The sequence below is a fragment of the Pteropus alecto genome, unplaced genomic scaffold (genome assembly GCF_000325575.1).
Source record: "Pteropus alecto unplaced genomic scaffold, ASM32557v1 scaffold57, whole genome shotgun sequence".
NCBI classification, from domain to species: Eukaryota; Metazoa; Chordata; class Mammalia; order Chiroptera; family Pteropodidae; genus Pteropus; species Pteropus alecto.
In genome coordinates, this window is record NW_006442508.1 from 2,592,179 (window position 1) to 2,616,509 (window position 24,331).

The 24,331-nt window shown below is 34.4% G+C and overlaps 1 protein-coding gene across 8 annotated transcripts in view; it reads right to left on the reverse strand.

Annotated features, from left to right (window-relative positions):
* ATP8A1 (ATPase phospholipid transporting 8A1) overlaps positions 1–24,331 on the reverse strand; it is a 217,299-nt gene that overhangs the window by 156,073 nt on the left and 36,895 nt on the right. For 5 of the 8 annotated variants that reach the window (XM_015597587.2, XM_025040218.1, XM_025040215.1 and 2 more), the window contains 2 exons: positions 8,908–8,948; positions 2,960–3,033 (listed from right to left, as the gene is read on the reverse strand). The exons of 1 other annotated variant lie outside the window; for it this stretch is intronic. In XM_015597587.2, coding sequence (XP_015453073.1) covers positions 2,960–3,033; positions 8,908–8,948 — 115 coding nt within the window. The remainder of the gene's footprint in view (positions 1–2,959; positions 3,034–8,907; positions 8,949–24,331) is intronic. 2 more of the 8 variants (XM_025040214.1, XM_015597588.2) reach the window with 1 other exon arrangement.

Sequence of the window (24,331 nt, forward strand, 5' to 3'; positions counted from 1 at the left end):
ATTTGCTTTTAAGCTCAATTTTCAATTTTTAATGCAGAAACTTTTTGATTATTAAAGTTTATTCGTAAGCATATTATCGTATTAAATAAAAAGACATTTTTATATAGAGCTACTTTATCTTGAAGATTTTCCTTTCTCTAATTCCTCACTCTCATGCTATTTATTGCATGTCCACTGCTAGCCAAAGAGAAAAGAAATAATCATGGAAACTACTTTTTAGGCCTTTGAAAAACAAATTATATCATACTAGTTCTTCCACCACATATACAATTTAAAAAACACTTCATTTAAAATTTTCTGATTACAAATGTTTTCAAAGTTAATTGCATAAGTATCTTATTAATTTTAATGCAAAGCTGTAAAGACATGGATCATAGCAAGTTAAAGGCATAATTACAGCCTTTTGAGTTATTTAATAATCAATAAAATCTAAGTAATGAAGTGTTGTTGGAGAGTAATCCTATGAATCTGGGAGAAATTTTTCAAAGGCATGAAGCAGACATGCCACAAGCCTGTTTTTACTTGAATGAATAACTTGTATTATTTTATTCTATTTTATACTTTCTAAATTCATACATATATGTTTGTTATAAGCTAAAATTTCAGTTTCTTCATTTCAAAATGAAAATCAATGACGCAGTACTTTCAACCATACTTATGCTTTAATTTCAAACTACCTCAAAGAAGATATGCTATTAGTAATAACTGAAAAATTTTGGAAATTAAAATATTATAAACTGTTGATTATTGCTGCTAAATGGTGCTCTTCTGCAGATGAATATCACCATGTATTTATTTTGATAGTGGACAGTGTTGGCCTAATGAAGATATTAGATTAGGAGTTAGGTATTTCAACCTTGATCTAGTCATTAGCTAAAGTTAAGTAGCTAAAAATAAGACTTACAGTCAAAATTCTTCTTTCTGTTAAATGATAAAACTTTTATATACTTCTTAAGGCTAATGTAGGTTTAAAAGAGTCAACTGATGCAAAATCCCTTTTGAAAAAAAAGAGAAAAAATTGAAAGGTGGTATTTTGCCACTTGGAAAAAATAACTGTCTAAGAGCATGAGCTTTGATATATTACTGTGAATCCTACTAAATAAGAAAAAACAATAAATCAGGTAATCTTTTTTAAAATAATAATCTTTGGAGGAAGTTAATTACTATAAAGGTTATATTAAGATATAAAAACTATTTAGATCTACAATATTGATAGCCACCAGTGAATGTTTTTAATGTTTAGAAAATAAATCCTGTAAACATGCTCTAAAGTTTAAGAAATAATCGCATAGAGCTTTCTGAGAGTTTCTGAGATTGAACAGAGGCAGATAAAAATATTTTGAAAGTTTTCAACTTAGAATTAAGTATAAAGTCAGGGCAGTACAGTCATCTATCTTCCTTTTTTGAGTATAAATATTTAAATATTGTAATTAATGATTCATCATACATGGTTCTCTCTATGATATATTTAATCAGGAAAACAGTAATATTTTCTTAAATTGCTGAAATGCTTTACTATCATTTTGAACTTAGTTATATAAATATGACATTCAGATGGTCAAATACCCATTTCTTTTCTTAAATGTTTATTTAGTACCAACGTTTTGTTGATTAGGCTTGCCTAAAACTTAAGTGACATATCATCGAACGAAAAGGGGAATCGAGGAATATTAGAGTCCAATCAAGTAACTCATCTTACTCACTTTAAAAGATATGAAATCAAGGCCTGAGAGATTAAGTATTTTGTTCAAAATTACCAAGGCAAGATAAGAACCATGGTTTTCTGCCTCCTAAGCAGATCTCTTTCTAATACCTGATGCTACACAGTTCCTGAGACAAACACAGTAAGTTCACAGTTAAACTCATTCTCACACTGCCATCTGTGAACCATTACCTTTACCTCGGTTTCAGAAACCTGCCCTGATAAAGGGTAAGGAAATGAAGCTATAAACAGAAAGATTAGTTTAAAAATCTATTAATTTTAATTTTTCTGAAAACAAAACCTATAAGTGAATGGCACAAAGAGGTCCCAATTATAAAATATGGAAATATAACTACCTATAGTTACATCAACTACTTGTAGACTTACTTCTCTAAATATCTGGAAAACTCTTACTTGCTCAATTAAGTTTCATTCACTAACTTGTCATAAATCCAATCATTTTCAATAATGACCTGATTAAACAGATTTTGAAAAAAAGGACACTGTCCATATTTACATGTGGATTTTACAAATAAAACTGTCCAAGGAAATGATGATAAACAACCTCTAAAATATTAAAAACATTTTTCTTAATTTATATTAGGACTAATTTTATAGTTTTTAAACCTAAAACCATTTGAAAGTCACATTCTTTAAATGGTAACAGTGCCATATGTTCTGAATACTAATTCATTAAGATAAGGTATGAGTAAAACAAAAATTATCTAAATTCGGTAACAAAAACAGAAAGAGCAAAATACTTCTTTTTTATTGTTGGAAGAGTATGGCATTTCAATGACAAAAAAGAAATCATAAATCCATTTTCTTGTACCAATCCACCATAAAGATCAAGACACTTTGGAGGGAAATATGAATGCATCATAAAGGAATTTAACATGAACAAATATTGCAAGATACAAATCAATAAAGAACCCAATCCATGTATTATATAAAATAAATGACAGGAAATTTTGCAAGAGCATAGTCCACAGAAAAGGATGTGGACATATCTAGAAGGAGAGCAGACGTAACTGTAATTATAACTTTTGAATTATATAGTACACCTATCACTTATTCTATATGGCAAACATGAAAGAGTCCTTTAAGTCCAATCAATTTTTTTAATGCTTAATTCAAAATCATTAGAGAGGTTTAAAAATTTTCGTTTATTCCTTATTTCCTTGGAGAAATCACAAGGTCAATGCAGGGTAGAGAAACCATCCTCTACACTGTTTGAGCATCAGTAGGTATCTCTACCTTGATGAGAGAAGTACAGTGTCAGCAGGTATATACTCTTTGCCTTTTATTATAACTATATCTCCAACATTTACCTGAAAGAAAACTGGGAATTGGTTAATTATCTGCATTGAAAGATAGTTACAAATATACAACCCATTGTATTTAAACACAGAATACAGTAAAAATGGTTATTGGCAAACTAGAACCATTTATCTTCACAAAATGGCATAAAATTATCTAGGAGTAAGGCTGAGGATGGGGCAATCCTATAAAAAAATGAACTTGTATCTTTGTTTTATCAGCTGTATAACTTATCTTCATAAATCTATCCACTTAATTGACATCACAACATCTCATATTCTCTCCCTCTGACATAAAAATAAAAAAGAGGAATTTACTAAATGAAAACTTTATCCTATTTAAGGAAGTCTTAATTAGACTTTATAATTAGAAAAACTAACTATTGGATATATAATCATTACTCCTCATGATGACCTTATAAGTGTTAGTTATAATTCATAATTTAGAGTGAAAGGAAATGGGTCTTAGGTTCTAAGTTATTTGCCCAAGATCACAGCAAGATGAAGGGCTTAGACTCACACCTACATATGACTGTCCACAAAGTCTGATTTTGTAAAAATAAATTCAGTAAAACTATTACTGTTTTTTAAATTAAAAAAAAAAGTTTAATTTCTTTCTCATTTTAATAACTGTTAACACTTTTGTAAGTATGGCCTGAAGAGAAATTAAAGACACAATATGGCCAGAAATTGTTATGAGTAATTTAAGTGACAGGTTTGTCCTAGAGCTTTGGTCAAATAACACAATACTGATAGCCATTATATCATGAAAGCTGCCCTCTCTTTTAGTAAAATGAACCTAAAATATGTTAATTCTTAATCAAGAAAAGAAAAGCCTTTTTTTGTTACAGCTTTTCTTTGTTGTCATTAAAGCCTTTTTGTTCTTTCCTCTCCCTACTTTTCCTTGAACCCTAAAATAACTCTTTATTGGGGGAAAGGAGAAAATGGTGTCCTCAGACAAAATCACAATAAAAAATTGTTGTATAGCTAGCCCACAGTGGTCTACTTTATATACTGAGAGGAACAGGTTAGGGAATGTTGGATGGGGCCTTCTCATCTATAGTATGTATACTGGTTATCCATGTAAGGAAGCTCTGGATGTTTTGATTCAAAAGAGTTATTTCAGCTGAAATCTGGATTATCTAAAATTGATAAATTGCCAGGAACTGTGGAATCAAACACCCCCGTCCACAAAAAAAAGAAAAGGGCAAACTGGGAAAAAGCAAGAGTAGGTGTAAACTGGCCCTTAAAGTTCTGTGTAGTGACAGTACACTGAGAGCACCCACTGTGAGCAAGATAAAGAAATGTTAAGTTCTCTGTAGCCATGGCTTCAGAAAGAATGCTACCCGAGTTACCATTTAATTGTTCTTTAATCACTATTTGTGTGTTAATGGTGACTTTCCAAATAGACTATATGCTTCACAAAATCAGGATCATATCTGTCTACATTGCAGTTTTTGATTGCACTGTTTGCCAAAATATTTACTGATTGTAAGACAAAGAAAGGCTTCTGGTTATTACACCGAAGACTAAAAGAAAATGTTAGTACATTATATGGTATAAAATAGTTACCTCAGGTGTCTGGGTACTAAAGTACTTAGTTATCCTCATGGTACTGTGAGGAAAGCAGGAAACTTACTTCCTCTTTGTGATGCTTATGTTTTAGATCACTTTCTCAAACACACCCATATATCTCTCTTTCTTTTTGGGTTCTGAACTCCTAATGTGGCATTCCCTCTTCCAGTCTAGTGTGTGTATAAGAGGAACAGACAAAAGAGAAAGTCAAGATGGAAAAAATTCTTTGATCATATGTTCAAATTGGAGGAATAGTCATGGACATTAGTATTACAATTGGGAATTATATAAAAGGGTAAGCTTACCAAACTATAATAGACTGATCTAAAACCTGTCCTTGTCCAATTGTAGGCCCTAGCATACTTATATTTTTACTAGGGAAGTTTTGGAGATATCAATTCTTAATCCAAAGAAATACATTTCATGGTGGAAACACATGCATTAAAACAGTTTTATAGAGTGACTTTTACACATGTATACAGCCCACCTCTTCATTCTTCTCTAGGAAGCCAGAATAGTGTATAAATTCTAAGATTCCTCACCTAAATTTCTACCTGCAACGATCTCAAAAATCCTGTGAACAATCTCAACAGCATCTCAATTTGAAGGACCAGTTTTGTGGTAAGGGCAACGAAGATAGCTGTTTACATTTCAAGAGTAGAGATGCAATGCCTTGCATAGGGCTTTGTAATTGCAATCCTTTTTTTTAAAAAAAACTCAGAAACTGGCAACTTAATCTTGTGTGACAGAGAAAAGGCTTCAGGGCAGCAACTGGAAGGATGACTATTAATGTTTGAGAGCTGAAGTCTGCCCAAATGTGAATGAATGGATGTGCGCTTTGAAAATTTGTAGGTCCTTTGAGAACCATTAAAAAGCAACCAAAAAGCAACCAGAGGAGCCACACATTGAGAAAGGCAGAGAAAGAACCCTGAACTGAAGCCTATTTGCACTAAGGTTTATATTATCTTGGCATGTGGATCTGACTCTTGGTTTTGGTTTATTGATTTTTATTTTTAATTGCACAAAATATTACACAAGCTAAAGAAAAGACTTGCCCCATACTCTAGCTAATGCAACAAGCAAGCCTGCTTTTCATGTCTGTCCACTTAGTGTTCAATAAACCATTTTTATACAGCCAGCCTCTTAGTGTACATAGTCCTGTTCTTTTCATTTTATGACACAGAATCCCTCAGATCTCTTGCTTGCTGGTGTGAGCTCACTGCTTGGCACATACAGTTAATAAATACTTGAATGAATGGTATAAAATTTTTCTGTGTTGCCATAGTATTTGAAATTACAGCTTTTGCTTGTCACAAAATACACCAGTGTAGAATGTTATAATTTATTTATAAAACTCTGTCCCTACTGTTAGGTATCTACTTATTCTAATTTTTCACTATTATAAATGATGCTACAATTAACATTTTTATACATATACATGTTTTCCCCTACTTTATGATTATTTTTTTTGGTGTAAATTCTCACAGTCCTTTTTATAGTTATTAATAGGAAGAGCCAAACTCCTAATCTACAGTAATATGTGAAATACTTCAAAAAATTAAAAATTCTGAAGTATAAATGAGTTTGTTTTTATTTATTGAGTAGATAACAAATGAGACCTCAATATTGTTTAAATTTGCAACTATTATTATGCTGGATACCTACTATACTGCGTCTGATTTCATATTACAGTTCTTTTTGATATTGCCAACTTTTGTTTCCTACTTATATAATAATGATTTTAATCTTTTGTCATATTTTGTGCAAATATTTTTCATATTCTGCCTTATTTGTGAGTTTATGTTGTATATTAGTTTGAAATTTTATATAATTAAATTCCATAGATCTTGAGATCTTATTCTTCTCCAAATATTTATTAAAGTCTTTATTCCATTTGCATGTTTTTCAAAAACAATGTTTTAACATTTAACTCTTTTAGCCAGTTGGAATTTATTTTAGCATAGGCTGTGACTTCGATATAAACTGCATTATTTCTTGAAACTGCTAATCTGTGATTCCAACATAATTTATTACATAATCTGTTTGTCAATGGTTCTTGCTTCCTTTCTTAAAACGGGCTATATTTCAGGGCTTTCTATTCTCTTTGATTCTACTCTACTGTACTCTGTTATACTCCATTTTAAATTTTGTCACATTTTGTAACAGATACTATTTAAAAGCTTTTACTTTCCATTTTACTTATAGTCATTCCTATATTGTTCATTTCTCCAAAATATTTTTCTCTTTTATCAACTATTTTTGAAAATAAGATGAAATTTAGTCATTCTCGAGGAAAAAAATGGTAATTTCTCTGGGATTATGTTACATCAATACTTTTTGAACAACTGATATTTTTAGTTTTTCTAGGAACACGATGTATTTGTACATTTATGTGAATTTTTAATATCAAAGTTTTAACATTTTCTTTACCAAGGTCATATACATATTTGAAATTTATCTGTAAGCATCTCTCATGCCACTGGGAATTAGATAATTTTTCACTATATCTTTCTAACTTAATATTTTCAACAAAAGAATGCTGTTAATTTTTGAATATTTATCCTGAATTCATCATTGAACCAAATTTTATTAATTCAAATTAATTCGAATTATTAAGTAATGTCAGCTTATTTTGGCCAGATGACTTTTGGCAACACTTTAAGTTCTATTCCTCTGTATCTCAAAGTGAGATGCCTAGATAAGATGTAATGCCTATCTTCAAGAAGACTGAAAATGTTATTATGGGTAATTGTGAGCTGGTAATTTAATTTTTAAGCTGTAAATTTGAAAAAGTAAGAGTTACAGCAGTCTTGAAATAATGACCATTAGAAAAATAAGACATTTTAACAGGTTAATGTTAAGAGTGAAGTAGTAGATGGTTATCTCTTGACTTTACAATTGTTTAGTTTCTGAGCAATTACTCTAGGTGAGAAGATAAGAAATTGATCTATCAATATTTTAGGATATGCATTTATGTTAACTATATGACAACCTTAGTGAAGGAAATTTATAATGAAATTAAATTTATCATACTTGATTATATTCTACCTGTCTTCTCTCTAAAATGTTTTTATCCACACATGCCAGACAAAAGTGTAAAAGAAACTTCTTTTGAAACATTGAGATTTTTAAAAAAATCTTGTTCTTCTTAAAGAGAGGTGACTACTGCATAAGAAAAGCATAATCAAGGTATTTTCCTCTTTGTTACTTCTATGTCAGAGACCAAAAAGAGAGAGTGATGAGGAAATGTCAATCCCTATTCTCGCCCCTGATTTAAAATAACAAAAAGGCAATTAAATCAGAGGGAATCCTATTTTTGGTGGGGATACAAGACTACTATCACATCATAAGGTAGAATCAAGGGCATGGCCTCTAATCTGCTGGGAAACTCTGGAGTGCCAATAAACTGACTATGGGTTACATCTCTGTTGTCCTGGGAATCTCAGGAAACAAAGTCCCCTAGGAAGGGTGTCCTCTGGGATTATGTTACATCATTACTTTTTGAACAACTGATATTTTCAGTTTTTCTAGGAACATGATATATTTGTACATTTATGTGAATTTTTAATATCAAAGTTTTAACGTTTTCTTTACCAAGGTCATATACATATTTGACCTCGCATCCAAAAGTCTTTTACCAAGTTACAAAGGTTCTTCACTTGTGGATGACTAGAGGTTAAATGTTCTCCCAGAACTAAGGGAGAACTAATAATAATTGCTTACCTTTTGAAACTGAGGTCTGAAAAGCATAGGAATAACTTGGATAACACATGTTAAATTGTGACTCAACTCACTACCATGTTAGAGGTCTTATGAGCAAATTAACCTCTTGATGTTATAGAACTGATTTCCAGCTCACAAGAAGATGATATTTAGTTAGTAAGACTTTTTTTTTCTTTAAAGAATTAGTACTGTGTAAATTTGATTAGCCACAACATATGAATGTGAAGTAAAATACATAAATGTGAAATATCAGAATTCTAATTTTTATTTTTACTTGGACAGTAGATGATTAAAGCAAAAAATTACAACACAAAACAGTTCATGGTTAAATGAAATCTGTGAAAATAGTACTCAAAATATACCATGAAAGAAACAAAAAGTTCTAAATATTACTTTTCAAGACAATAGTTATTACAGCATATTGCAGAAATACTAAATGGATGCCATGTATGTTTCCAATACTAAATATTAAACAGCTTTCATATCAGAATCCTTGACATTTTTTTATGTTACATACGGAAATTACATCTACTAGAGTATACCTCTCTGCATTTCTTCTCCTGAAACAAAATAAAAATCAATGCATACCTTTTCCCAGTGCACAATTTCCCAAGCACCATTTCTCAACACTGGAAAGAAAAAAGGTCGTATTTTTAAGAACACTTTTTACTACCCATTAAAAGCCTATTTTTGATGAAGTGATCATTTTAAAGAAATAGCTTCAAATAAATTAACCAGTAGCAATTTTTACAGGTTTCAAGGATATGTAAAATTACATAAGGAATTAGAAACAACCAATGTACCTTTTAGACTCCATGATAACACATTACTAACAGAGGGTAACCTCGCTGATGATGTCAAAGGCTTTCTTCAGAGCCTAGAGGAATTACAGGGCTCCTCTGGAGGAGAAAGCCACCAAAATGACATGAAAAAGGGAGTGACGAGCTTAGAAACATTTGTGGGGGTTCAGAATGGTGCACCTCTGTGGTATGTGGATTGTTTTAAACTAAAAGCAACTCAAGAGAAACTTCTGCACCTTCCCTAACTACCTAGAAGAATGTGAATTAAGGGCCTTGCCCATAATAAAAAATTATCAGAGAAAACCTCTTTTGACCTACCTGTAGGGCAGGGAAAACTTCTATTTACTAAACATCTGCTCTTCTTACATCCTGCAATGGATCCTTTGAAGCCTGCAGGGTACCTTACCACATCCCTAGTTCAGAATGTCTTAGATATCCATGTTCTCTTTCTGTCTTTAAACCTCTCGTGCATTTGGGGTTCTTTGACTCTTCGTGCATGTGGGGTTCCCATACATATGTATGTATTAAATTTTGTTATTTTCCCTTGCTAATATGTCTCATGTCTATGTGATTAGCCAAAAGAACCTTAAAGGGTAGAAGAAAGCCATAACAGTAGCATGTTTAAAAAAAGAAAAAACAAACAAACAAACAAACAAAAGCATAGAAGGAATAGATTTCTAATTGGTTCGTAAACATTTAACATATAAACCAACAGATAAAGTGTCTGCACCTTTAAGATTATAATAATGCAAAAGAGCAAAAGTTTCTATATTTGGTTTAGTGAGATGAAATGAAAGAAGAGAGTACCATTAAATTACAAGAGAAGGGTTGGTCTTCTTAGTCTTTCATTACTGCTTCACAACAGTAACATTACTCAGTAGACCATTTTTTCCTCCCTATTATCTGTTAGTGACATATTACTGAATGCAATAATCACTAAAATATAAAACAAAAAAACGAGAAAGAATAATGTGAGATAGATAGCACAGAACTTAGTACTTAAGAAAAGGAATAAGTTAAGATCAGTCAACAGATTATCCTGACAGTAATTTCCATGAGAGCGAAGTTAATATTTGCTTTGTGGACCACTATGTTCCCTGGAAGCAGTACAGTACCAGGCACACAGTAGCAACTCAGCAAATATTTTCAGAATGAATAATTTATAGGTATCAAAACATTAGATCCATTTACTTTTGATCTTAGAAGAGATGAAGCCTGAACCTTCTAAAAATAACAATGTTAATAATCACCAAAACGCTAAATAGCAAATCTAACATTAATTATATACCAAAGGTCTTGAAACTACTATCATAATATAAATTACTTTAATCTAAATATAATCTTTTGTGCTCCAAAATTCCTTGAACACAGGGGCTGTGTCATATTCATTTCTTTATCTCTAGTACTTTATGGCACTCCTGGCACATAACACACTCAAACGCTTATTAAACAAATGAATAAATGCAACAATGAATATCTTTCAGTGCATTCTGATGAATCAACTTCATTAATTAAAAAATAATTCCAAGTTGAAGAGCTAAAAGTATTCCTAGTACAATAACTATAACTACTGAATAAGATAAAGTTCCAACTTTTACTCTGCTCAGGGGTCAAGGATCTAAACCATAGGTATTTAAAATTGATCACTGTATCCTAATACACAAAACTCCAATGGCTGCAGTTTACCCGAATTGATCCCTGGAGTAAACCTGCTCCTTAGTGTTTCTCCCAAAGCACCAGGGGTTCAAAGCATAAGATTACAGTAAAAAGGCCCTGGGTTTAGATGCTGTCTCTGTCTTTACCTAGCAGTATCTTTCTCAAAATTAGTTGTTACAAAGAATAAAGAATAAATGAGAGTACTGTGCCTTCTGATCACTTAACCCAGAGGCTATAATATAATAAAACAACAAAGAGAGTTGAGAAAGTGCTGTTCAAATCAACTATAACCAAGATTAAGTAATATTGAAAGATGGCACTAAAATTTACATTAATTTAAATTAGAAAAAAAATTCTGCTCAATAGTATCTAGAACTATTTATTGCCATTTAGTTTCTTCTGATTCAATCTCATTTTAGTAAATACTCCTCCAATTGTAATACTTGATTTAAAAAAAAAAATCATTGTCCACGATTTCTACAATCAAGAGATGTGACATGAAAATGAAGATTTCAGGCTTATCTGGAAAGTTCAGAGGGCCAGTCGCTTCAACCCACATGCAACATGTGCTTGGGACAGAACGATGCCACTTCTTTTAATGGGACTCACAGCTCTATCCCCACGTTCATAATTTCCTGCTGCTTTACGCTCAGTCTGCTTCCCTTACTTAGGGTACCTGCCTACCTGGTTCATGCCCTCAAGGTTTTCTTTTGTTAATCGAGGTATAACTTACAATGAAATGTACAGATCTTACATGTTCTGTTCAATAAATTTTGAAAACTGTAAACACATGTGAATCTACCACTCGGAACAAGACATAGAAACCCAGAAAGATTCCTCATGCCCCTTTACAATCCATCTTTCCATCCTCAGAGGCAAATATAAATCAGTCACCACAGATTAGTCTTGTATTTCATATACATTAAATCATACCATATGTATTTTTATACTGAGTTTTCAATCAACATATCTAAGATTCTGCTTAAAAGATGTTTCTTTCCCCTATTAAACTGACATGGTCTTACGGTGGATTAATTCTTGGACTCTATTTATTCCATTGCTTAATTTGCATGTATTCACATCAATATACACCATCTTGATTACTGTAACTTTATGGTAAGTCTTGAAACTAGGTAATGTAAGTTCTCCCACTTTGTTCTTTTGCAATACTGTTTTAGCTATTTAGCTAGTTCTTTGCATTTCCCTATAAATTTAAAAATCAAATTGTCATTTCTTAAGAAAACCTGGGATTTTAATTTGGGGCTCAAGTCTTTAAATTTATGGATAAGCTACATGTCTCAATTTATCTATGTCTTAATATCTCTGAGTTTTCGTAGCTTATAGTGCATGGATCTTTTGTTAAATTTATGTCTTGATATTTGATGATTTTTTTCTTCTATTGTAAATGGTATTTTTTATTCCATTTACCAGTTGGTCACTGGTGGTATAAAGGAATTCATTAACTTTTATACAACGACCGTATCATCCTGTGACTTTGTTAGAGTCATCTGTTAGTCCCGGCAGGGTTTCTTTCTGTTATTTCATTGTTCTTTTTGTAGCAACTTTCTAAGCAACTTAATTTCTGTTTGCCAACAATGTTATAATTTGGGGCAGTTTTATTATGTTCATATGCCTGTTCCCTGTTCATCTCTTGATTTTTAAACTTTTTTTGCTATTATGAAAAAAACCTTTGAAAATTGTATTTTTTACTATTAAAAATGTCCTGTTGATTTTATGCCCTAAGCATTTCACCTTCTGCCAATTTTTTTATCTCTTCCACCATTACCAACACCAGCACTTCTACTTTAAGAAACCATTATTTCTGGAGGTCTGCATTAGCCACACCACTAGTTTCCTGCATTCACTCTTAATCTCTTTCAAATTTAGTTTCTGTATAAGGACCATATACAATGATTTACCATATGTGTAATAATTATGTATTATGTATCTATATCTATATATATATCTATGTATCCTTACACAGAAACACACATACAGAAGATTAGGCTACTCCTTCCACAAAACTCTTCTTCAACTGGTTCCCCTCAGCTCATAAAATAAGTTCAAACATTTACAAGGCCTTCAATGAAGTGGCTCCTCTCTACACTCCATCACCGCCTCTTACCACTCCCTCTGCCCTCTCCCCAGGCCCACACCTTTACCTGCCTCAAATCCTTTGCGTGTTCCCATGACTGGAACTCTCTTTCTTTCCATCCTCACCTAGACAACTTATATGTATTTTCCAGATCTTTATCAGGGACATTTTTTGGATACCTACTCCTTTGCCATTACTCCAAATATATTAAATGAACTTCTTGCACTTTTCCTTCAGAGCACTTATCATGGTTTTACTATACATTTAGTTGAGAAAGAATTAATGTAAGGGCTGTCTCCTCCCTCCAGACTATAAGACGCTCACTGCTGTATCCCCAGTGTTACACAGGTGCTCAGCAAATACTCGTTGGATGGAAAGCTGGATCCACTGTTGTTCTTATGTGTTTGAGACCATATGAAGCCATATTAATATTCATGTAGATTTACTAAAGATACAACTCTGCTCTCATATTAAAAACAACATACACATGATTAAAAAAACATTATATAGGAAAACATTTTGGCAATTCTTCAAAAGTTAAGTTCAGAGTTACCATATAACCCAGAAATCCTACTCTTAAGTATATATCCAAGAGAAACTAAAAATATAGTTTGTATAAAAACTTGTAAAGAAATGTTCATTGTAGCATTATTCAGAAACCAAAAAGTGAAAATAACCCAAATGTCTAACGACAAAAGAATGGATGAACAAAATGTGCTATATCTACACACTAGAATATTATTGAGCCATTAAAAGGAATGAAGTGCTGATACATGCTACAACATGAATGAATCTTGAAGTTATGCTGAGTGAAAGAAGCCAGACACAAAAGGCCACATATTATCTGATTCCATTTATGTAAAATGTCCAGAACAGACAAATTCATAGGGACAGAATGTCTATTAGTAGATGTCAGGGACTCATGGAAGAGGGAATGGGGACTGACTGCTTACATGTATGGAGTTTCTTTTGGGGGTTGATAAAATATTCTGGAATTAGATAGTGGTGATAAGTGCATAAGCTTGTGAATACACTAAAAACAACCGAACTGTATATCTGAAAAATAATATATCTTATGGTATGTGAATTATAACAATAAAAAACAGCTACATAAAAAGATGCCAATGAACGATTTAAACATTTGTTAAAATAAACTTGTCAGTTTAAAAGTTACTGAAACAATACCAGTTCGAACAGATGGAAATGGTTATGTGACCATTAGATGCACTAACATGAGTGTCCTCTGATGTCAGCTCAAGGCCACTCCTTCCAGCTCTCTAATCTAAACTAGCCCTCTTTGAAATGTTTCCACTTAGCAGATGTTAGTTCACAGCTAAAAATATCCCTGAACCACTGTACTGGGTTCTACTTCCCAGGACAGATGTATCACAACAGCTTCCCCAAATCAGCAGACCATGCCGGGGACTCTTCGCTCCACTAAGAAGGGTGAAAGCCAGTGCCACTTTCATGGAACAACTGAAAACAATCCTCTAAACCTGCTTCACTTCTCTATCTTCCATAGCTGCTCATTTCCCCTCAACCTTGCTTCCATCACGTCCCTGCACATTCGAGCTTCTTTATCTTCTCCTAACAGACCTTTCTGCACTTCCCTCTCTCTATTAACCTGTCCTCCTACTCTCCTTCTCTCCTAGGGGACCTCCGCCTTCACCCAAACATACTAGCTTCTATACCACTCTCCACCCAAACGTTTCTTCTCAATTTATCATTGAAAAGATGCACTGGAAAATGTGGCTTGCTGCAAAAATTTACACGTCTAAGAAACTTTTAAATACGTAACCAGTCAACAATATTTTCCATCAAGCTATAAAACCAATGTGTGTTTGTAACAAGCCAAAAGAGGTATATAAAGGAAAAGCTGACATTCTCTCCCCGTCTCGTGTCACTTTCTCAAGGTAAGGAATACTAACTGATGCATCCTTGCAAACCTTTCTCTAGATATACATGTTTCTTATATGCACTTTTTTCCTTTCCTTTAAAAATTTTATTTCTCTGCAACTTGGTTTTCTACTTAACATAGATACTTTTAGGACAAAGCACAGATACTTATCTCATTTTAAAAAAATAACTCATGGTGCATCCATTTCAATGGGTCAGATAACTGAATGGACTCACTAGACTCCACAGGATGTATTCACCAAAGCTTTAATCAAAGTAGAAGATATGGTACAGTAGGAAAATAAAAAACCCAGGCAAGCGTCAGGAGCCTGGGAAACTTTTAGGCAGGGTTCCCCGGGGTCCGCTCTCAATTAAGCTAGAACATGGATTTTGAACCTCTGTGATATATACAATAAATCTTAATTTCGAGAAGCCTGGGAAAAAGTTTCCAGGTGGTGTTTTATACCGTTTAGTCAATTAGCCAAGCGAAACTGTATAACATGTTAAACCAGGTAAGCCATCAATCTATATAAATCCTTAAATTAAGTACAGAAGTTGGTGTTGGACACCGCTCTGAAGTTTCTAGCCCAATACAGCACACCATAAATCACTACCTCGTCCACCTGGTCCTTATCCTGGTCAAGGTTCAGTGTCACATGTCCAGAGGTCCCAGAGATAAGCACAGAGCTCTTAAGTTCAGCTGTGAAACAACTGTTTTATTTTTTTTAATTTTATTTTTCAATTAGAGTTGACATTCAGTATTATTTTATATTAGTTTCAGGTGTACTGCACAGTGGTTAGACATTTATAATTTACAAAGTGATCCCCCTTGATTAGTCTAGTACCCACCAAGCACTATACAGTTATTACAATATTATTGACTATATTCCTAATGCTGTACTTTGCATCCCTGTAACTATTTTCTAACTACCAATTTGTACCTCTAAGTCACTTTATCTTTTTCACCCAGTCCCCCAACACCCCCTCCTATCTGGCAATCGCCAGTTTGTTCTCTGCATCTATGAGTCTGTTTTTATTTTGTTTGTTCATTTATTTTATTCTTTGGATTCCACACATAAGTGAAATCATATTGCATTTGTCTTCCTCTAACTTATTTCACTTAGCATAATGTCCTCTAGGTCCATCCATGTCATCACAAATGATAAGATTTCATTTTTTTTAATGGCTGAGTAATCTGCTATTGTATATATGGCATATTGTATATGCATGGCACAATTTCTTTATCCAATCATCTATTGATGGGCACTTAGGTTGCTTTCATATCTTGGCTATAGTGCTGCAGTGAATATAAAAGTGCATCTACCTTCTCAAATTAGTGTTTTGCTTTTCTTCGGATAAATACCCAGAAGTGCAATTACTAGGTCATAAGGTATTTCTATTTTTAATTTTTTAAGGAACCTCCAAACTCTTTCCATAGCAGCTGCACCAATTTGCAATCCTACCAACAGTGCAAGAGAGTTCGCTTTTCTCCACATCCTCGCCAACACTTGTTGTTTGTTGATTTATTGATGATAGCAATTCTGAAAGGTGTGAGGTGATATCTCATTGTGGTTTAACTTGCATTTCTCTGATGGTTAGAGATGTTGAGCATCTTTTCATATGTCTATTGGCCATCTGTATGTCCTCTTTGGAGAAATTCCTATTCATATCTTCTGCCCATTTTTAACTTGGATTGTTTGTTTTGGTACTGAGTTGGATGAATTCTTTACAAATTTTGGATATTAACCTCTTATCAGATGTATCATAGGCAAATATCTTCTCCCACTCAGTAGGTTGTCTTTTTGTTTTGTTGATGGTTTCCTTTGCTGTGCAAAAACATTTTAGTTTGATGCGGTCCCATTTGTTTATTTACAACTCTGCTTTAAACAACAGCTATATCATAATGTATTCAACTATCCTCCTCTTGGCGGACATTCTGACTTCCATTTTTTCTACTACCTCAAACAACACTGAGATATATTTACATGTTTATATTCTATGGGAGAGGATCTCAAAAGGAATGTTGCTGGCTCCAGGGTATCTGGGTTTGTACTTTTATCAGATATGACCAGATTATTTCCCTAAGAATCTACAGCAACTCAGTCTCACTAGCAATGTATGGAGTTCCACTGACTATAAACCCAATGATCACAAAGTATAATCAATCATTTGAATTTTATCAATCTGATGGGTATTTGGTATTAATTCTGAATGTTATAGTGGTCTGGATTAATCAAAGTGCAAATTCCTTTATGTCCGAGTTAGAATTCTACCTGAGTAGAGTAACAGTTCTTTGAATATACTACAGAACTTTGCTACTCAACAGGTGGTTACAGGCACCTGCAGCATCAGCATCACCTGGAGGCTTATTAGAACTGAGAATACGCAGCTCACTCTCCATTTCTTCTGTTCTTAAAATACCAAACCTGAACCCAGAAATAAAGACTGGAAAAGCAAAGTGTCTTCAAACTTGAGGCTAAAGCCATCTTAGGATATAAAAAACAATACAGAATTCTGGTGAAGTTAAAAATTAGCTCACGACATTTAACAGGTTTCTGTACAAACCAAGGTTTGAATACTAGCTGAGGATAAAAGTCAATCATATAATTCATTGTTGTCTTTACTGTGGAACTGGTTCCTAAACACCCAATCATAGAACAATTAAAATAAACAGTATCACATGTTATTATGCTGGTGACTGAAATAGAATCCTAGTTATTTTCAATCACTGATCTCTGCTGACCTAGCTCAACCCGCTCTAGAGGAAGCAAGAAATGATGCTGGGTCTTTTGCTGAGCTTTTAGGTTCCTTGGGCCAAAAATACACTGACTTTACACCTCCAGAGTATAAGAGTTCAAGAAAGTAAGCCCTAGAGGAGAGGATTAGTTATGCTTGGTGAAGGAGAGACAGAGCAAGCTATGGACAGAACTATAAGAATGGCCTATCTTATGGTATTTTAATAGCTCATTCTTTTCAATGCAAAACTCTTCTGCCTTTTCCCAGCTAAAGGTTCCACACTGTTTAGTTAGTTTGACAGTAGGCTTAGGACAACTCAGATTTTAAATACCTCAAATAAAAATTGTTTTTACTTAACAGCTTTGTTGTAATGGGTTTCTCTTTTGAAATGAAAACATTCTGTTCGAATTTAATAGGTATTTCCTAATCAAAGGTTCTGTAGAAACTGGCAGTTGCTCAGGACTTAATCAAACATTGCACAGGTGGAGGTGCTCACTAAGAGTTTACCAAAGGCTTCTCTGAGAGAAAGTATCACCACCACTATCGAATGGCCTTTCGCTGGGGCCATTACTAAAAGTCATGGGGTGCCGTTCTTGGGCAATCGGGCCACTTCCTGAAGTGGGTAACAAGAGTCAAGTTATCCTAAAGGACAGTGGGAACTACTGATGTTACAGAGGACAGAGAAAACACGGGAACAAGCAGTATGCTCTGATTCTCATCTGGGGGTAAGCACTGAAGAGGATCTTTAGCGCATTAAGAAGGGTAAGAGTGCAGCTGAGACTGGTTTCAAGCTGGGTAAAGAAGGAAAACCAACATACCCATACTAAAGCATCAATTCATTCACTATGTAGACCCTTATTTCCAAAGACAATTTTAAGGCAAAGACCTCACTGGGGCAAAAACTGACACTGCACAAATGTTTTCCTGCCTTTCAAGGTCAAAGTAAATAAAGTAAACAACGATCTGCTTGGAGTCTACTGACACAAAAACAAAGGAAACTGCTTGAATTACCCTCTCCTCTTTATTCTCTATGTGCTTATTCAGTTACTTGATACTACTTCTATCACCTCACATTTGTAACCTTTTAACAATGGCCCATACCTTGCCAGGCCCACAAACTCTAGGGGCGAGTCTCAGAAGGTTCTCTGAGAGAAAGCTGGTGACCTATGAAAAAGATATGGGTCAGCTGATGCAATCAGGGCTCAAGCGTAAGCAATTCCCTTTTCTTGAAATTTTTTGCTCAGTCCTGCTCACAGTCATGAATCATTCACTTTTGCCTTTATTTCATGAGAAATTCCTTGAAAGAAAAACCTCCCTCCACTGCCTCACCAGTCATCCCACCATTCCTTACGATCAATCGGGCTTCAGCTTCCACAGCTCCACAACTGCTTTCCAGGTAAGCACTGAACTCCAATGATGAAATGCTACTTCTTAAGTGCTGTATTGAGTGAGCATTGCAGTCCTGATCTCTTAATTCAGCAGAATTTGGCGTTTGACAGTGTTTCCCCTCCTTTGCCACATCCAGCTGGATCTAGACATTGTGTATTTCTCTTTGCCTTCTCATAGTCACTGCCCTAGATCTCCTCCCTAATTAATCAAAAATTAACTTCTCTCTGTGCCTCATCCCACCCTCTCCCCATACCAGCTTTCATATTCTTCTTTTAAAAGAACAACTAGGAACCTAGCCATACCCTTCAATAATTCTCTCCAAGAGAATTCTCTTCATCCTGGTTTTCAAAAGTCTACAAAATATGAACCTAACTTGCCTTCCTGTCTCTGCCCATTGCTCCCTGACATATATCCTCTGCTCCAGGCAAAACAGACTATTTGCTACTCTCAGAATATACCTCATGCCTTGCCACTTCCTTCCAGATCACCCACTGCTACCACTCTGACAGCTCTGCTTACTAAAATCCCACTCGTCCTGCAAGAATCTGCAAATGACATTTCTGAATACTCGCCTTTCTCTTTTTATTCCCTTTCATTCCCTAGATTATAATTTCCTATAGGGCAAGAATGAAGACTGGTTGCTTTCTGCATTTCTGCACTGAGTCTTACAAAAGGTAGATACTCAGTAAAGGCTGTTATTTTGATATTCTGAAGTGTAATAACAAATGTTCTAACTTTGAATCGCCTGTTTTTCCTTTCTTTAACTACGTCCCTATATTTCCTCAGTGGCTTTTGCTCTTCTGTGTGCAACTTTTATTTACAGGACAAATGAAAGGACAATCTGGGATTATATTTCCTCCCAAATAAATACCTCCTCTCCATCCACAGCTGTTGTTGAAAATATCTAATCAGTTTAATTTATTTACTCCTACATATCTTTGTAATAATTTGAAAATATTAACGATCTTATAGGTATCTGAAATTATTTAGGTCATATATGTACTCAGTTTTAAAACCCAACTTTTAAGATCATGGAAACAAATACTTTCTAAGAACTATTTTCAATTAATTCGATGTACACGTGTCACAGCATATGTACAGGACCACTGAGTAGATCAGATGCAGAGATCTCTCCAGGGAGACAAAAAGGCAGCACATCTGCTTTTTTCATAAACCAAGAAAGAGGTGTTATTTTAAGGCCCTTAGCACAATACAATGGCTCCTTTGTACAGCACTGGGACGCATGGAAGCAGATGGATTCAGCCTTGTTAGTAGGTCATTTCAGGCCTAATAACCTGAAACTCATTCACCCCACACCGACTTAACACCTTTTTCACCAAGGACTTTAAAGGCAAAATGGTTTCCAGTGGGAGATAAGCAGCTATGTGCCCAGCAGAAAAGTAGCCTTGTTAGTGGCTATCAGCCACTACCAACTTAATTCATTTCCTAAAAGGCTGATGTAGCTCTGGGGAAGACAGACGTCGGTGGAGATGAGAACTTATTATTTTTAGCTTCGTGCCTAGTTTAAAAGAATTCCATGTTGTCATTTTTTTAAATTAAATTAATACAGAGCAAAGTCGCTTTATTAAAAAAAGATTTATTCTAATCTAATGGCTAGCTAGTATCATAATAAAACAAGGTACTAAACAATCTGATTGTAATAAGGACAGCCCTCATATGACTACAGCATCAAAGCAGATGATCGGTGTGCTGTCACATGTCACAGCCATATATCTCTCACACATGCTCACCTGCAGAATGTATATATACCACCCTTCAGAGAATATATCTGAACCTGGGAATTTTAAAAAAGCAAATCTCAAAAAAAGCAAATCTATTTATTCCATTAGGAGGCATTTTTAATTTTCCCAAATATCTCTCATAGTCTCTACCTGAAGTCTATCCTTGCCCAGGCCTCCATATTGTGATTTGTATGTGAAACTGTCACTTTACTTGAAATACTGGCATGCTAGCCATAATAGCATTTTGTAAAAATAAAAGCACATTTTTACAATTTAAAAAGAACTAGCTCAACCACAATAAATTTATATGGGGATTGGCTCCAATTTACATATTATAATAATAATTACAATTTTATAATTTACAAATTCCTACATAGCCAAATTTGGCAGAACAACCCAGTTTAGGGAAAACAATGGGCGACTGCTTCCAGTGTGTACAGACTCATGGATGAGGGTTTGTCAAACATGGTTTAAATATTGAGGGAAGAAATCAGAGAAAATGAAGGTAAGTTTCGATGCAAGGAAACCTGGGGCTCTGGGTAATAGAATTGATAAGCAGACACACTACTGTGTTCACAGGAGGCAAAGCAAGGTAAAATGATGATGTAATGACTTCATCAGAGAAGGTAAAGAGGTGGCAAGAACTTCTGCCAATTAGTGTTTTATCAAGGCCTGTGAAAGTCTGAGACATAGTGTTATGAAAATATTGCTTTTTATCTCACTCATACCCCAGATAACGAATTTTCAAGAAGACTCCTTTCATGTCTAGTCTTTTTTCCCTTCATTATCTGTACTCAGGTATCTATACAGAGAGTGGTTCATCTGCCCGTTCATTTGCCATGCACACACAGAACACCTGCTAAGGACAGACACCTGGGCTGGGAGCTATTGGGAAACACAAAGATGCGTAACGGGGTGGGCCTGACCTTTGCTGTGTTCCTGTCTAGGACATATACACCATCACACAACAAAAATACAGAAGCAAAGAAAGGTGGTAACAATTCACTGGGAGGGATGGACAACAAAACTCATCAAGACTAACTTATACTCCTTAACTTCTCAGCATCAATTTTCTCTGCTCTCCCTCAACAATTCAGAGAACAATATAAAATTGTGAATTTGCCAACTCATTGAACCATCTACCTAACCAACTTATATATGTCCAAGAGAAGAAATAGCTTGTTTTTCAAGTGTTGATGATAGGCTCAAAAATGGAAAGTTCCAAAGTCCTGACTTAGGTCCAAAATCCATTATATGATCACTGACTGAGTTCATTAACTAGTGAAAAGGAGGTATCAGACAGGTACCAGTCTACATTTAAATGATTTAAAATGCTGGAAATAAAATTATGAGTTTATATTTCTGAATTTGCTAGAGAGTAACAGAAAAAGGTCACCCTCTAATGCCTCAATGCAAAATAAGGAGAGAAAATATTCAGTGCTCTAAGAATATAGAAATGTTAATATTGGAATCTAAGGAAAAAATATCTTTTTATACGTTATGTGGTCTTGGTAAATATTTAGAAATTGAAAATTTAAGCTTACTATTTCAAATGTCTGTCAAAAATACCTCCTTCCCACTCGTACACCTACTCCTGCCTCAATTCGGGAAAGCAAGTTGAATTTCATTCTGATCTAATGACAACAGATGGCTTTCACATTAAGCAATCTGAGTTACCTGATAGCAAACAGTATCCTACTCAAACATTTGTTATCTCCTACCAACTGCAAAATCAAAAAGATGGCCAATACCCTAACTAGGCAAAGAAAAAAAAGATCTCTTAGAAAACAATTTCAAGTATCCAACTGCAAGCTATCATTTCTTAGACATGGAATTACCAAGTATCTTGCTAACTAAAATGGTTTTTATAGCTGTCAAACCCTAATATTTTATTTTTGACACGAGTTTTATATACACTCACTGTAGAAGCCTATTTCTCACTTGCTTATTCTTCATGTTTAGCCATAGAACTAATCTTGTCAATCCAGGATGAATTGATGAACCGAGAATAATAACCAAGAAGGAATATTTTCTCTGACTAGTAGACAAAAAGGAGTACTTTTGGAAGTAGGTAAGTACCTGGGACATCACAGACCCTATCAGTTCACAGTGTGGTACCTGAAAATCATCACACTCATGACAGGTACTCTTTAACGGTACAATGACTTCTTGGAAATAAACAACTGCCCGTCCCTGAAGACAGAAGCCCTCTGCTGAAAACCCATTATGAATTGGAAAGATAATTAGATATTTTTGATTCAAAAGCTTTTACTGAACATTCTGAGCAACATGGCAACAAATGCAAACACTGCATATTGCCAAAAATATCAGTACCTGCAACCTCTGGGTTTTTCCCTTTCAGTTCTTATGGTTGTCCTTTGCCACCTTCTTGGAATAGCTTTGTTCTCAGACTCTTAACAGCCCCCTACTCCAATTCCTTCTGCTCCCCATCTTTAACCTGTACGTTCGTCCTGTCTCTTTTCGGCTTGTAAATCTTCAACAGCTATTCAGTACACACAAGGAAAGTTGGAATATCCTTGGCTTCGCCTTCAAGGCTCTGTAAAATTTGACTCTGGCCTACCTTTTTCATCAGATGTTTGCTTCCCTTGATCTCAGTCTTCTTCATTTGGTACTCTAATGATGTTTCAACAAAGAAATCCAACAGCCTTCTTCGTTTCTGCTCAGAATAACCTGTCCTGCTTTCTCACTCAACCCGTATGTAATGTCTTCCCCATGTACCTCTGCTCATCCAATATTTTCCCAAAAGTTCAAGATCTAGCTCATTACCCCACAATTTTCTCTCCTATTGAATTCATACAGCATTTGACAAAGGAACCATTATTTGCCACAAAAATCTAGAGAGACCTTGAGATCATATAATCTAAGCCCTTTCATTTTCCACACAAAATCGTCTCTTTCTGCTTTTATATAGTTCCCATTTTATATTTTTTCTTATGTCCCACAGGAAATAATATAATCTCAGTAAATATTTTGACACTCTAAGAAATGTTGTTTCCTCAAAGGTATCAAAAATCAGCAGATAATCCCTTTGGTGGAAGCAGGGATTTTGATAGAGTTCCATAAAAATCACAGCAATATAAAAATACTAATTATCAGCTAATGGCAGACATGTCTGATCTTTATCATGTCAGGAAACTTCAGAGAGTGATGAGACTCTCAGATGGGATGAGTTCAGGGATGGGACACAATGTCTGTTTTGCATGTCCCTGTGTATTTCTTAAAAATCTGAGAGCATAATGGTTTATTTGCTTGTGTTGAAAGTCATTTTGTTTTTGGCTGCATCAAAATGAGACCCGCAACAAAAAGCCATCTCAAAATGCCATGCACTTCCCAGAAGCTGGCCTGGCTTTAATAATTTTATTTATTTCTGGAGCATATATCATCTGCATGTATAGTATAACTAACTCAAAGTGCTTCCAATATGTCTTTTATCCATCAACATCACAGCTGATTATTTTCTATAAATCTCTAGAGTAACATCTGCAGCTCCCAAACAAAATACATTTTGCAGCATTTAACACTGTCAAAACTGCAGATTTTATGGACAGTACTTAAGAATATATTGCTATGAGGTACTTAAATATATTAAAAATGTTACTTTTTAAAAGTATTACCACTGTAAATCATGTTAATGCAAATTTAAGTGTCATGCTAATAAATGCTACAAAGCAAGAATC